Source organism: Colius striatus, chromosome 19 (genome assembly GCF_028858725.1).
Source record: "Colius striatus isolate bColStr4 chromosome 19, bColStr4.1.hap1, whole genome shotgun sequence".
NCBI classification, from domain to species: domain Eukaryota; kingdom Metazoa; phylum Chordata; class Aves; order Coliiformes; family Coliidae; genus Colius; species Colius striatus.
This window is the reverse complement of record NC_084777.1, coordinates 944344-960788: the sequence shown is the minus strand read 5'-3', so window position 1 is coordinate 960788 and position 16445 is coordinate 944344. Positions and strand designations below refer to the sequence as shown.

General features: G+C 45.5%; 1 protein-coding gene across 5 annotated transcripts in view; it reads right to left on the bottom strand.

Annotated features, from left to right (window-relative positions):
- The window catches only part of MAPKAP1 (MAPK associated protein 1), a 94215-nt gene that overhangs the window by 14744 nt on the left and 63026 nt on the right, over window positions 1–16445 (bottom strand). For 4 of the 5 annotated variants that reach the window (XM_062011709.1, XM_062011710.1, XM_062011711.1 and 1 more), the window contains exons 8-9: window positions 9330–9437; window positions 1057–1197 (exon numbers count right to left, since the gene is read on the bottom strand). In XM_062011709.1, coding sequence (XP_061867693.1) covers window positions 1057–1197; window positions 9330–9437 — 249 coding nt within the window. The remainder of the gene's footprint in view (window positions 1–1056; window positions 1198–9329; window positions 9438–16445) is intronic. The other variant, XM_062011712.1, reaches the window with a different exon arrangement.

Below are 16445 nucleotides of genomic sequence, written 5' to 3'. Positions count from 1 at the left end.
TTTAACTGCACTTCTCCCTTAACCATTTATCTTTTGTGATCTGTCATGACCTTTTCAAGCTCTCATTTCTGACACTTCCCAGATACAGTGAGTCAAACTTCACTGGGAGCAAACTATCACACCCAGATAGTTTGCTCAAAAGCAGAAAACATGCCCAGTGCTGTCTGGCTTCAGCACCAGCATATAAATCCTTCCTTAACAAGACAGTTAAAAATAAACTAAGAAAGCCTCTTCTGTATAAATCTGAGAGACATAGACTTTTATATGTGCTTAAGGATAGAAGAATGAAGAGACTGTAGTGACAATAATACAGGAACCAGTACAGTTTAAATTCAACAATTCTACTAAATGCTGCAGAACAAATGTATTTTGTAAACATTACAGCACTTAATGTTTTACTGCTGAATCATTTCTTTACGGCAGGTATTTGCAGGAATGTCACAGGTCACCTGCCAATGCTTCATTAATCAAATCTTCACAATTCGAACACAAAGATAAAAAGTCATTCAATCATTCTAAAACAGTAATGGGGCTTTTATAATTCAAGATTCTGTCATCCTTTGGCCTTCAGGTTTTCAAAAGCATTCAGAAAGCTAATAAGGACAATATAAAACCTCTAGAGAATGATAGTTCTATCTTGTTCCACCTCAAATTTCCACTTTGTCATTAAAATCTTTGTCTCAGAAAAGGAAAACCCTAATCATTCCTAATTTTGCTTAGCCTCATTTAAGAATAACAAAACAGTTGGCAAGAAGCTTTCCATTAGGAAGCCTAGATTAAAAAAAAAGAGATGAGGTCATTTAGTAGTGGCCTTTCAGAGGAAACATGTGCTAGCTGGTGGCGGATAATAAGAGTACTGAAGTATTTTCAACTGAAAGCTGTTTTTTTAACTGCTGAAACGCTGGCAACACGTCCAGGCGATGTGTTCCCTGGTAAAATGGCCCAACATCATAATGGCTGCTTTAAAACCTCCCCAGATGGACAGACAGCTATTAGAGACGGGCAAAGGTTTGAACCGCTCCATTTTCCTCAGTGTTACGCGACGGATTGATTTACCTAACTGAACATCAGTGGTGAATCGAAGCCTATGGATCATGCTGACTTTGAAGGACTTGTAATGGTGGCTACTGAGCATGTCCTGAACTGTAGCTATATCGATCTGAGGGTCCTCCTCCGAGACCTCTTCTCCTCTTGAACCTGCAAAACAAACCAACAGTAATGAACGAGAGGTTTCAAATACGGCGTACGCCGCGGCCAGCGTCAACGCACGGTCTGCAGCTGGCTGCTTCTGACAGAGCAAAATGCCCAAGTCCCTGTCTCTGGGAGGAGCAAACTCTCACTCTCCATCCACATCCAAAACCCCCAGTTCATTAAGGACATTAGGAGATGCATTTGCCAGCGGCACACGAGATACTCCTGTCCCGCAGTCACCCTGGGGCTGACCTGGGGGGTCCCCAGGATGCTTGACCCGTCCCCAGCCAGGGAAGGCTTTTCAGCTGCTGCCCTCCACGTATGCTCTGGGAGGGTTCCCCTGTGTCTCAGCATCCCCCGGGGGGAATGTGATGCTGCATCTGGCTGCAGGGCTGGCGGCACCTCAGGCACTCTGATCCCAGCACTGAGGTAACAAAGCTGCACCTTATTTACTGATTAGTATTCTCACTACTGCTGCAGGTAGTGCCTTTGTAAAAGGTAACATCTCATTAAGCCAAAACGCCCATTACTGAAAAAATATAACGCACTTTAAAGACTTTTTACATTTTATGCCGTTGGATTAACACCAATTTAAACATTACTATAATGCTATATATAACTGCACAGAGTAATTCCTATGCCAGCTGCTAATAAAGCATCTCAGCTCCAAATGATCACTCAGATGCTGTTAGATAAAGTGGTATAAATATGTTTGAAAACTGATTTAGCTTCTTACAGAAGATACTGAAGAATGACACGTTTTGTTTAATATCCCAGCTAATGTAGTCCTGAAAGCTGAACCAACTGCCAGTGCAGAGCACTGAATGTGCTGCAGGAGATTAATGAAAACTTTACATTTTGCTGAAATTTTAATAATGGGAAGATGAGATGATGGAACTTTAGTACAGGTCTTAAAGATCCTGCAAAGCAGGCTAAGAACTTGTCAGACTTTTTGGTATTAATTTTGTTCAAGACTCGCACAGCTGGAGCAGCCTCAGCACTAACACTTCCCACGCTGGCCTTTCCCTCTGGGGATGTACAGCATCCCACTCACGGACCTCAGCTCACACGGAACCCTCAGTGAGTTTGGGCCCCGATGAAAGGCCACAGCTCCCAGGGGAGGAAAACCCTGGCACTTGTCTCAGCCACACGCTATCGATGCAGAAGCAGGCTCCCTTCTGGCAGGGCAATTTAGAGTTACACAAGCACATGCCGATTGCTTCAGTGAGTAAGGCTGTCAGAGTGGTGGCTATAAGCAGGACAAATGCAGGTGAGACAGAGGAACCCCCTCCCCGAGCTGGAAGCATGTTCCTGCTGTCTGAAAGTGCTCCTTTTCCTACCTGTTAACTCAGTAACAGATGTCCCTGTGTGTGATAAATATCTTTCATGTCTATATCAAAGGAAGGATAGCATTTGCTGTTAAATTAGTCAAAATACATGTTGAGGGCAAAAAGCAGGAGATTCGTGTTTCACAGGCATTCCTCACATAAGCCTTCCAGCCACAGCACAGCAGGCGAGGGGGATGCCCACGCACACTGCTCCTGCCACAGCCTCCTGACAGGCAGCTGGAGACCTTTCTTTGGAGAAGGGGACAGCAAAGGGTTAAGCTACAAATTGGGCTGTGCCATTTGACTTGAAATAATTCCAAAAATCAAATGAAACAGTCTACCTGTGAATTTATGCAGAGACATCTTAACATTGCAACCACTCTATGCTCCAGAATGACAAGATAAATTGTAATGGCTCCTTCAGAGACATTACAATGTATTTTGTCAAAGACCCCTGTGTTAATGTCTCTATACTGTGGATTATCATAATGTATCATGTCAAATCCTCCTGCTGCAGTACTTCAGAGATGCACTGAGATATGTCAAACTTTTTGGTGCACTTAAAAGCATCTTGAAACACTGTGGCATGGCAGTGCCTGAAAGCAAAGCAGGGGAATGGCAATGGCACTGCTGCCCCGCGGCCGAGCACAAACTGGGACCCTCTCCCCATAATGGGAACCAGTGCCATGGCTGCTGGGCCAGTGGCTCACAGCCATGCAGCCAGCCCTGGCTCCGCAGCACGCCCACACCACAGCAGGACCCAGGCTGCGGCATGCTGCGGCCAGGCAGCTCCCGCGGGCAGAGCCCACAGACAGCGGCAATGCCCTGAGCAGCACTGCCCTGAGCTGCCACTGCTGGTGGGGAGGGAGCTCCCAGCCCTGGGGTCACTGCTGGAGCTCCCAGCCCCCCACAGTCCTGCTTGCAGCGAGGCCGCTGGTGCTCCCCTGGGACCCCTGGCTGTGGCATTCAGGGACCATCCTGTGGGTGCACGGCACTGCTCGTGGCCCCTGACCCAGGCGTGGGGCACTGGAACGGTGGGTGACAAGACTCTCTCCCCTGGCAGGAGGCAGCACTCTGCACAGAGGGGGCTAAAGTGGTGTTATCTGTATGGAAGCCTTAGCACCAACAGACAAACTGAATCCAGAGAGACAGACGCAGATAACACAAAGAAAGGCAACACATGAACCTTGTTCCTGCTCCTCCTACAAAATGCTCCTACAACACTTCACAAGACCAAGGCCCACAGGAGGCTCTGCAGGTCTGGCTGCCTTTGTGTCCTGGTCCCTTTGTGTCCCAGTCCCAGCCTCCCCACACAGCCTCCAGCCTGACCCGAGTTGCTGCCCATGTGGGCACACTACACATCCACTTCACACAGCTGTTACCAAGCTGATTCTTCTCAGATTTCACACCCCCAAATTAAAAGCGTTAGAAAAACAATATTAGCAGCCTGGCAAACCACATCCAGGGGAAAAACCAGTCACCGCAACTAAAAACGTGAGCCCCTTGCCAGTCTCTAACCTGAGGAGCATTCACTGCTGCAGTCAGAGCAGACGAACAGTGGGATTTTGCTCTGGAAGTCTTCCGAATCCTCCACTTTGTTTTATGAAGCTTTGTGAATGGATTCAGGTTTACGGAATTTCTACAGTTGCTGCTCTTGGGAGAGCAGCCAGGAACTCCACCATCAAAACAGATCATCTGTCTAAAGATGGCAAGACACGCAGACCCCTGAGGGTGCATTGGATAATAGCAGTAATATCAGTAACAACAGAGAGAAATGCCCTGCAGGGAAAAACCTGACTGCAGAGTTTGGCATATTGCTGCGAGCCCGCAGCTCTGCGAGTCGGCAGCACGGGCAGAGCCACCTCCACCAGCAGCGGGGGGAACAGCAGAAAAATATTTTCCACACGCAAGCAGCTGTGAATAAACCTGTCAAATATTTACAGGCCTGTCAGGGTATTTGTAATGGAGATCACAGTGTGGCTTTTGAATGTAAAAGCTTCTGCTTGGAAAGACAATCAAGTAAAGTGGATGCTCTAGGTCTATTATTTAGCCCAAGAGCCGACCCTGCAACACAGCTCTGCTGGCAGAGACCACAGTCCTAGGAGGGACAGATTCCTATTCCAGAAACAAGCTCCTTCAAAAACGACGTGGAGACTCATTTTGCAATGACCTCTGTGCCTTTTCCTTACAGTCTACCTCATTAAGATTTACTTTGTGGAGGAAAAAAGTGAAAGCTGCTGGAGTCAGGTGTGGGATAAACAAGGCGCGAGAACCAAAGCACAGCCGGGAAGGAGGCGTCTCCCTCAGACCTGGGGTAGGGGTTTAATTACTGCACAAGTAGGGTAGGAAAATCTATGAATGGAGCAGGAAAAGAAGGACTGAGAAGCCTGTGCTCCAGCTCTGCCATCCCCATGCCAGCAGCAGAGCAACACAGGGCACAGGCAAACAGGGACCCCGTGCCTCCCTGGCAGCCCGGCACCACACACCCAGTGCCTGTCCCTCCAAGCACAGGCAGAGCAAGGCTGTGTGCCTCGTGGCCATCTCACCCTGCACCCGCAGTCACGGCTCTGCACTGCACCAGCCACCACCACAATCACTTGAGACCAACCTCTCACCACCTTTTAAGGGGCTCAACTCATTACCGGTGCTTGTACCCAGCAGCTGCTGCACACACCCCAGCAGAGCAGGGACCTGCCGAGCTGCCAGGGCAACGCAGGTTAAAGTGAAGTGGGGTTCAGTGAGAGCACAGGCAGCCTGTGTTTGCAGACTCCACCTCCTGGACAGAGCCACAGGCACTGCACAGCTGACGTTCTCACAGAAACGTTTTAGAATCCCTAAACCCAAAGTCCCCATGGAAAACACGTGGTGCTGGATGCAGGGAGATCCCAGACAGAAGCATATGCATTCCATCAGCTGCATGTCCTTTTTCTTGATCCATCTGATTCTTATCAACTGTCCTATTTTGGTCCTCATCAGAGGAAGGACTTTCCAGACAGTTTGGACTGCTCTGCACCTCTGCTCAGATTACTGCTTGTGTAGCAACATCATACAACACATTAAACCTCTTAAAAAAACCCCAGAGTGGTGTTTTCTGCCCACAGAAGCTGAACAACAAGGAACAACGCTACCAAGGGCTACACCCTTCTGCCCTTTCAGATGGCCATTGTGGTGATGCACTACAGTGGTTTGGAAGTCACAGTCGTGGTACCAGTTTGCAGCTTCTAGATTCGATGGTCACCCAGAAAATGGACTCATTGCCCAGTCTGGAAACAGCAGTTGAAGAACTTTACACTGCTGTTGTTTTTGGGTTTTTTTTTTTTGGCTTTGTCTTGTTTTTTAAGAGCCAGGTTCAGTATAGAGACAGTATTTTTTCTCAAGTATTTGCATAACTGTGAAATACAGAGTTATGTTTGTAACAGTCCAGTCTCCCCACAGAAAATCCTGGTTTTCAAATGCGACAGTAATGAAACAACAGGCACTGCAAGCACGAGTCTGAAAAGAATTTCAAAGCTAAAGCAAGGAGCTTTATCCAAAAGGGACAGCAAGTGCTACAGGACATATAAAAATGACACAGTAGTAATATCAGAGCACTGAAATGCCGTATGTAGCCTATTCAGGAGGAAGTGAACCTGTATTTCCTCAATAAAACAACAAAATATAAAGTTAACTGCATTGCAAAAATGTCCCTTATTACTTTAATGTACTAGTGTATTGCTTAATGAAAGTTCTTAATTGCAATACAATTAATTACATACACAGAGTCCCCAATTACATTTTCCAATAAGACATTAGCTTTGGTACTGGTCTAAAGGCACTAAACCAATTTTAATATATTAAGACCAATTTCCCTTGAATACTAATTACTATCTAATGATAAAATGAGAAAGAGGAACTTTCCAGAAGTAAGATGGTAAGAATAAAACTAAATTAGCCATGAACAGTTTGCTACCACACATAAAAGCATTTCACATTACAAAGTGCAGGCTTTTAGTTCAAAGATAAATCTCTGTGCGAGTTAAAAAGTTCTGCATACTGGAAACAGTTTATTAGTTTGAATGCTATTAGTAAGTGCTGGATAGATAGGGGATTTCTCCACTCATATTTCTTAATAATGGAAAGTTTTCTGTTTCATTTAATACCCTGAAATATAAACTTTCTATTTGCCCAAAGGAAACTGGCAGCTCTTTTACCAGCAGATGTTTGGCATCATACACATACACATTTATAAATGAATATGAGACTGCAAAGAGCACATTTGCAATTAATAGCTGTTATAACAGAGTTTTTCCTGACTGGCATGTCTAAGCTAAAAGTATTTCAAATAAACCCCAAACACACAAAATGGGTATTTCTCATGTTGATGTTAGCATTTTCAAGCTATTATTTTATTAATAGTGCAAAGCTGTCAATATTTCTATTCTAATGCCCTGCTGAAAGACAGCTCCTTAAGCACTGCAAAATTCAATTTCTCATTGTGTATTGGGGGACCCAGACTATGTACAATGCATGAATTATGACTGATCTCATACACCCTATTGTCCTTGAACATCTCTCGGTGTAGAGAGTTAACTGCATGCGTGTTTCCCACATATCCCTGAGCAGGGACAATGCAAGATCACTTTAAATTCACCCACAGTTTGGAGGAGAAACTATAAGCAGAAGAATTCTCCTGCATTCCCATTTGAGTTTGGTATCAATTCAGAAAACTGTAACAGCACAGCAGAAAAAAAGATGGAATTCATGTAAGCATTTGTTATTTTGCCTAGATCACTGTCAGCCTTGAACAAACTAGAACAGTGACTTGTTCTTGAACTCTGCCGAGTCCAAGTGCCTGTTTTGCCTTCGCTTCTACACATTGCAGGTGCTGGCTGACAAAGACAAGACCCATGAATGGGACCAAAAGCCACCAGGTACCAAGGTGCTGCCAGTGCAGCTGGGGAGGATGGTGCTGACTGCGAGCACGGGGAGCTGTGGGAGCCCTCAGGCTCCAGCCCAGGGCACTCCCTGTCATGGGAAATCACCCTCTGAGCAGAGGCTCCAGATCTTGCCTGGGGATGGGCACTGTGGATTTGCTCAATGAGGGCCAGGAGAGCTCACAAATTAAGAGGTTTTCTGACACAAGAGCCTCAGGGATCTATCTACAGCTTTCCACCTCCTGTACTGCAGAGCGGCTTGCTTTTGCAGCCCCTTGCCTAGGAGGGAAGAGGAGCAGTCACTGCACAAGGACCTCAGGAGATGGACAACACAACTGCCGTGTATTCTGAGACAAGGTCTCCAAGGCTGTCCTGGAGCACTCTGATGCAGAGCAGACCGAATGCCTCCTGCTAAAACACTTACAAACTTATGACAGGTTAAAGGAATGGTGCAACCCAGTCACTCATGACTGCTGAGAGCATCAGTAGACAGAGCTGTAAGCCACAGCAGGGACTCCTCTGCACATTTGATGTTAAAAATGCAGCATATACAATGTGCTTTTAGTTACAGAGCCTGGATTCTTCTTTTTTAAGTAAATATCAAAATGTGCAAAACCCACTAAAACATGACTAGTGTGCATATTTCATACATTAAAAATGGATACGAAAATAAGAGCTAGGAGGTGGATATCAGGGGGTTCTGGCTTCTAGAAATGTGCAACTTGATTAGTGAGGTGAAAATTGCCCCACTTCCTCATGCCCAACACCCCTGCTGCCCTCTGCCACAGTCCCTCCTGCTGTTTCTTAGAACCATTTTATGAATCAAGAATATTTTGGGAGCAAGTCCCACTCTTTGGAGAACAGCAGCCAGAACTGTGAATGCTTAATGTCAGCTCCAGCACTGATGCATCACCAGGGAGCTGGGGGCAGCTGCTGCTCCCCTTGGCTGTGCAGTACGCGGGAGCAGCTCTCCTGCTTGCTACTGCAATTGGGAGGAACTTTGGGGATGTTTTGCTGTCATTCTGGGACTGGAAATATTGGAAATATTAAAGCCAAAAAGCATAAAAGGAAAGGTCTAATGTTTGTAAGGAAAGAAAAAGTTGTCTCCTACTTCTTGAAACAGGTTCTTACTGCAATTGTTTGTAACAAACACTCTGAGCATGGTCTTGGCTGTAAGCATGAATGCTACTGGCTATCTCATTAATACAATCAACATTTTTGTAGCTGAATTAAAATAGAATGAAAAAAAACCCCAGCCAACTCAGTGCATGACTGTTGGAAAGAACGAAGGATGAACCAAAATACTATGGAGGACAAACACAAATCAAAGTTACATGTTGGGTTTTTAAAGTTTCATATAACTCCTTGTAAAGAAACAAAGCAGGAAATGATATCAGGACCATTAAACCAGTAACAGATTAAAAGTATTTGAGCAGAGTTGGAGAGAAGATTACTTGTCTAGTACTTCAAAACCCATCAAACTGCTCTAGTTATATCCAAGTGGTTAATTTCTTTCAGTTCTATTTGAAAAACATCAGTGCCTCTACCAGGCAAAATACACTGCAGACAAACCACTGCATTCACTAAGCAATGCCTGCAACAGAAAAAGTTGCATGCTTCCAGTGTTTTTCAGGGTTGATCATAACTTTACAGAGCAGAGTTTAACAGAAAAAGATGAATCATGAAGTGATAAACAGGATGCAGACTATTTACTAGAAGGTATGAAATCCATCATTTCCCTCTGGAATATTGTTTTGGCACAACTGTGAAGTGCCTCAGGAAAGAGAGTCTCGTCAAAACTTACTTGCCCAGACAGTACAGTTTGTATTCCAAAATACATAAAACTTATGTGAGTTTAAGCAATTTACAAGAGCAAAAGTGAAAAGGGGAAACATACTGTTCTCCCGGACAAGGCAGAATTCCAAAGTGCTCTGGCTCTCCAAGGTACAGTCTAAATCTACTGGGACATTAGGTTCACTCTGCTTCTCCAGCCGATACTGAGGACCTGAAACATAAAGTAACTTGTAAAATCATCTGTTTTCTAACAAAGTGATGGCTTATCATGTTCAACTAACATGGCATTACTCATAGCCTACAAGTAAGGCAGGTATGGTTATGTTTCAAAGCTCTTTGCCAATGGGAAGGGCCCTGACATAAAAAGGTAGAGGATGGTGTGAAGGAAACATCATATTCCAGTCATCTTCAGCTGTCTAATGGTGCCACCTGAAACACTCTTGCCCAAAACTTCTGTTATTACTAGATCAGATGAGCCTGCACTAAATACTCTGCCTGTGCTGCAAGACAGGAGTGTTATGTGTTGTAAGAAATGCCTACTCAGACTATGGTGTATATCCAGGTTGGACTATTTGGGCATCTTGATGTGAGAAAGCGCAACGTGTTTGCTCTCTTTGGCTCTGGCCTCTTTGTGGCTCTTTATGGGCTGAAGACAGGATGCTGTGGACATACCCTGCTGCTGTTTGCCAGGGCCAGAGCCCAGCCCACCAGCCCCAGCTGGCCTGGCATTTCTGAAGTGGGGGGTAAGGATTTCCTTACACATCAGGAATGACTGGTGCTGCTTTTCAGGCTGGCTCGAGGTGTGCCGGGTGGAGTGTGGCATCACCCCACAGCTCAACGGCTGCAAGGAGCAGAAGGGCTCACTGAGAGACGGATCAGAGATCTGCACACTGTTAATACTGAACTGTGTCAAACATAAGATGGTGCTTCAAATGCTTTTAACTGTAGATCTTAAAGATTCAGGTGCCAGCTTCCTTCCTCTCCAACCAAATCACCGAAGGAAAGATGATACTGCTTACAAAACCGTTTTCCAACTACACAAATAGTATTAAAAACTGCTTTTACAAAAATTAGGCCACTTAAACCCCATTTTATTTGAATGGTCCTTAAATCACAGATAGCCCTTAACTGGGATAACAAAAGCACACACAAGCACAAGCCCAGGTGAAACCTCTGTAAGGCAGCTCCTGGCCCACGGTGAGGATGCATCGGGGTGGGAGGAGGGACTCGGGTCAGGCAAAGCCCCCGTGGCAGCCCAGGCTGAGCAACAGCCACTTGCAAAGGTGGGAGCTGCTGGAGGCTGCCGCGCTCCCGGCCTCGCTGCACCCCGAGCACTGGCTGTGCCTCCACTGCCGCCCGCTCACACCCGGGGCTGAAGTGCACGTGGAGTTCTCAGCTGTGCAGCTCCTGTGTAGTCCAGTAAAATAATGCTAAACTGAAAAAATGCAAGCGATGCAAAACACCTTTAGTTGGGTCTTAATGTAACACACAGACTAGAACTGCAGCAAGGAAACCTATTGTGTCTTCACCAGTACTTAAAAATACTCCTGAATGTTTCCCGACTGTGAGTTACGATCATGTATGATGAAATATTTAGAACATACAAAAAAAATTTGCCTCTGATGGCATGCCTAAGAAATGGAACTTATTAGCCAATTAATTTTAAATTTACTACAGCAGAATTTCAATTACAGCCTCTCACTTTGTCTCCTCAGAAGCCACGTGAAGCGCTCGCTGCACGGCCCAAGCGCCTTCTGCTCCTGAAGTGGAACATCATCTCTCTGTAAATGAAGCCCCCTTATTCCTGGTGACTCATGGAGCAGACACAGAGCCAGGCTATTTGCAGGCCACAGGAGGAAAGCACAAGTGCTCCCTCTCTGCCCTACACCATCAGCAACTGCACGTGTAGCTGGCTGAAGCATTTACAGAACAAACCGCACGAGAGAAGCAGCAGAGATGCCTCATAGCAGCACAAACAGAAAGACAAAGAGATCCAGCACCACTGTTTCTCCCCTCCCAGCTCCTGGAAATGTGATTAAAAATTTAAAATTAACTGAATGAGAGGCCTGGCCTGTTAGGCAGAGCCAAAATACACTGAACTGAAACAAATATCAAAGTGGCAAATCAATCTGTAGGTTTAAAAACAGAATCAGTAACCACAAAATCTGCTTGTCTGTTCTTCCAGAGGTTCCCAAACTATATCCAAATGTTGAATGAGACCGTCATGATAAAGGCAGCAGAACTGTTGGTTCCCAGCTGAATGCCAGTGCTCTCAGTAGCTGGTACCACATCCCCAGCTCCAAGTGCACAGATGGAGCCTCAGCCCATGAGCACCAGGACGGGATTTGCTGAGGCCAGTACCCAACACTGGGTCCCAGCTCCCAGCTCCTTCATTGCAGCCTCTCGCACTCCTATCCCCAAAACACTTAAAATAAGAGCAGCAGAAGTGTAATTCCCAGCTTGTGGAACTCTGAAGGATTGGGCAGACCTGAGTGTGGTGTGGTGACAGCCCCTGAGCCCGTACCACAAACAATCCTCACACGGCTGAACAAGCTTCCCACCACCCTGTGGAGCTATCAGTGAGCATGACCTTCAACACCACCACAAGAATGTCAAAGGATGATTTCTATCTGGAGCAACTTGGGAATTCTGGGGTCAGGTAAATTGTTTTGTCCAGTTTGTGTCAAGAATGCATTAACTGCCTGCTAATAAAGCAATGAAATAGAGCTACAGATCAGAAACCAAGGCAACCTCCCAGATGAATAACTCCTTTAAAACAGAAAATACTAAAAAACGCATAAAAAGTGTAAATGGATTTTTAGAGTATCTACTCAAGTAATGTATTTTAAGTATCTGTACACATTTACATGACCTCTACTTCACAACAGATGAAAACCATTAGGTTGATTCTGTGGAGGAGTTTTACTACCAGACTTCTCTCGCAAGTTCAAGTGATGTCACTGCAGCAGAAATATTAGGTAATGTGAGGGTCTAACAGAATGGTGCTCTGGGAATTTCAGCACAACTTCAAGTGGTAATACCAAAGCTGGATTTTATGGATTTCTGTAATCTGATGCAAATGCTCTGGAAAGTTGTAAAATAACCCTTTAAAATCCTGTCACGGATTGTCCTGGCCCATGACCCAGGCAGAGCACGGAGCAGGCATCGGGGCTGCAGCCCAGGGCTGCTCGCTGGGGCACAGGGGGAGTCAGTCTTGTGGATGATGTTCCACTACCTGGCTGTGAGCAAGTTAGTTCATATGGAAGTTACAATGACAAAACACCCAGAAGTCAAAGGTAATGACGAGGAAAATCCTCTACTAGTTCTGTAATTTTGTTGTAAATACTCAGAGAAACTGTTGCTGGGTTGAAGTGAGCAGGGCTGGAGTGTTCAGGAGGCTGGAGAGGAAGGAGGGAACCAAGGCACCAGTCCGAAACCAGCCACAAAATGCTGAAAGAGAAGGGGGCTATACCTTCAAGCAATTTCTTTTTGTTCAAAAACTAGCAGAGAGTTGTTCAGGGGCCCCCAGGGGGGGTGTGAGAGCTGGAACTCTTCTCCACCAGACCTGCTGGGCTGAGGCACTGGTTATTCTCTGTCGTTGGGCCACACTGCTGGTAAAGCACCATGCAGACAGAGCAAGTGCCTGCATCACACGTGGCAAGGTCTGCACACCTCACCTGTGGAGCTGATCCCCTTCCCCTAAAAGCCCCATTTCACCACAGCTGGTTTCTGTCTACAGATCTGTGATACTTCCTCATTCCAAGACACTCCTTTAAACAGAGGAAGGTTTATCAGGAATTAAAAACAAGCAAGGAAACAAGCCCCAATACTACATCCACAGCTTTCCTGTGCCAAGGTGCCCCAGGAAGAATCCCACCCCGTAATCAAATTATCTCTCTTACAAAAGGCGAATGGCCATTCAAATAACAACAAACCAATTCTGTTGCCATTTAGGCTGCAAAGCCTTCAGAATGGGGTTTTGAAAGCATGACCCATCAGTTCTAATTTTTAAAACTTATCCTTTCAGTCAAGACTAGAAAAAGGCCCATTCCAACTTTTATCTTCACTACAAAGTGCTGTTATCTTGGGCTGATGTCAGGAGCTCTATCTCTCTTTCTGCTGACAAGCAGAGACGAGAGAGATAAGATTGGGAACGAATCTCACTTCTCTGAGTAAATAAATAATCAATACTCATCTAAATGTAAATGAGAAAGTATCCCCCTCTGATAACAGGGCTCTTATCAAACAGCCAATTTTCTACAGACATTTGGCCTCAACCAAATCACCATCATTCAGCCCCAGCCTAATGGCTAAAAATCGTAACTAAATTGAACCGATCACCAGAGATCAACTAAGTTCAGCCATGGCTACTACAGGTTCAAATGTTTGGAATGCAATTTTTCCCCCATTAACTTTCAATAGCAACGAAGAATACCATGGTCAGGGGTTGGATCTGCACAATAAACAAACACTAACACTTAAAAAGAGAATGAGGCTTTAAACAGAACCCTAAACAAAACCCATCTCCATCTCTAACCCAGTTTATAGGGTAAGATGAGGATTACAGAAAGACTTACCTCAATATTTAATGTATGTGGAGCAGGGGAACCTACACTAAAAAGACCAGAAGAAACAGAACCCCCCAAAAGGTTTAAAACTGAACCTGTGTTTTACAGCACTACGGGAAAACACAAAGCTATGTCCTGTTCTATGTCCTACTTCTCCCTTTTCTTTACCTCCCTCTCAAGAGCTCCTATAATTCTCCCAAAAGCTCCAGTCCCAGCTATGCTCTGTCAGCTGTTTCTGCTCCCTTTATGGTCCATGCATTTGTTTAAAACACTTTGGAATTTCTGATTTCCATAACATTGACTTCCATAATTTACTGCACTCTGTGAGAAAAAGACTTCCCTTTTGTTTCAAACAGCCACTGCCAACCCACTGCTTTTGGGGCATGTGGTTCTTGTCTGACCAACAACTGTGACAAAACCCTCCCAATTTACTGCCTCTGCTGCATGCACCTCATGGACTTCTCCTGTACCCACACACATCTCAGTCCGAGCTAGAAACGATCTTCACTCCTCAGCATCTCCTCCTTGTTTCACGTCTGATCCATTTCTGCACTCATCCATTTCTCCATCTTTTTACTTCTATATTATCGTTTCTGAGATAAAATACAACAATTAAGGTGTGGGCACGTCATGATTTATGGACTAGCACAGTAACGTTTTCTGTTTTGTTCTCTGCTCCCTTCCTAATTCCTGATGTTCAATTTGTCTTTCTGACTGCTCCTGAGCACTGAGCTGAAGCGCTCAGAGAACTACCCCTGACGACTCCAGGATACTTTTCTTGACTGATGGAAGGTAATTAGAACCCATCATTGTATACATATAGTTACGGTTGCTTTTCACCATGTATATTATTTTGCACTCATTGACACTGAATTCCCTCTCTCATTTTATTGTCCTGTCACTCAGCATTGTGAGATACCTCTGCAGTGCTTCACAGACAGCTCTTATTTGCACTATTCTTACTTCTTTTGTATCAACAGCACATTTTGTCACATCAGCATTCACATCCTTTTCCATGCCCCACATTAAAGAACAATGCAGGTCCTACCAGTTCCACTGGAACTCCACCAGTAACCTAGTTACTAATAACAGAGGGCCATTATTCCTATTCTTTGTTTCCTGTCTTTTAATCAATTATTAATCCGTATGAGGATCCTCCTTCTCATCCTGTGACAGCTTAATTGCTTTATGAGCCTTTGTCAAATCTTTTTTGGAAATCCAAGTATGCTATGTAGAACACACCACCCTTATTCAGATGGTCTCTGGCTCCCCCAAAGCCTGCTCGCTGGTTTCTGAGGCACAACCTGCTCTACAAACGCTACGCTCATTTTTAACTCAGCATATTGCATTTGCCCATATGTCACCTATTAACTCTGCTCTTTGCTACAATTTGATTCTGCAGTTTCGCACTTTGCCTGGTGAGGAAGCCAAGGTGCTTGGGCTTTCAACGAACAGGGGTTGTACTTGCCACCATCCACACCCAAGAGAGCGGCAGGAACAAGCGACATATTACACATCACACGGAGCAGCACAGCATCTTTCCAACCTCTTCCACATGTCTCGGGGACCACTGTCTGCTCAGGGTGGTTTGGGACTCTTTGTGGGTTAGTTTTACAATTTCCTCTCCTGGCACAGCTCCTCAGACAAGTCTACAGAAACACTCCAGCACATGAAGATCTGGCCCTGGTGAGCCAGGAGCCCTGAGGCCACCTGAGTGTCTCAGGAGGTGAGAGATGTGATATTTGGCTCATCACACAAAACAACCACAGAAGTTTATAGGGTGCTGTAGGAGGATTTCCCCTGCTCTGCCTGGCCCTGGCCCCAGCCCTCATCGTGCTCCCTTGCCCACCTCTCCCCCATGGCCTTGTGGCACAGGGATGAGCAGTGTGGGGTGACGGGGGACGTGTCCCACCAGCTTGTGCTGGCCAGGCCTGGAGGAAGGTGTGGGGATGCGGTGCTGCCACTGTCCTGAGGGGCACACGGGCCCTCGAGCACCTGAGCAGTGGGCACTGATCCCAAAGTAACACGAGAACAACCCGAAATGGAAAAGTGCTTGGGCAGTCATGGCCTGGCAGCCAAGGCAGTGAGTGCTGGGCAGCCAGGAGAGCAGCAAAACTGAACCTGAGCTGTGCTTCAGGCTCTGTCCACATTCAGAAGTAAGACAGGGAAGCAGTCAAAAGAAAACAGCTGATAAAACATTTAATGCTGATGTCTGTGGTACCTTCCTATTTCCAGTCTCTCCTTTCACAAGGATACATGATTTATTGCTTCACTTCTCCAGCCCTAGGTTTTGAAAGTGTGATTTCTTTTGAGTTTAAACTATATTTATATTTATTTTTTGTTATCACTTTTTTTTATTATTGCTATAGAAAATATTTGCTGGAAATATGTTGCAGCTATTACAAGGTCATAAAAAAGAGGAGGTTTATGTATTTCTATCATTTCAAATAGTCTGTCAGAAAGTATCAGTCGTGCTAAGTGTAAGACTCCTGGATTCCAGCTTTCTCTCTGCCAGCACATGGGCAGCATATGGAAGAACTAAAATAGCTCTGTGGGGATGGTCCCTGGGTGCTGGCTGGGAGCGGGCAGACTGAGGCCTGGCAGCATCCCCGGCAGCTCCTCCCTGAGCCAGGGCTGGAGAGCGGCATCCC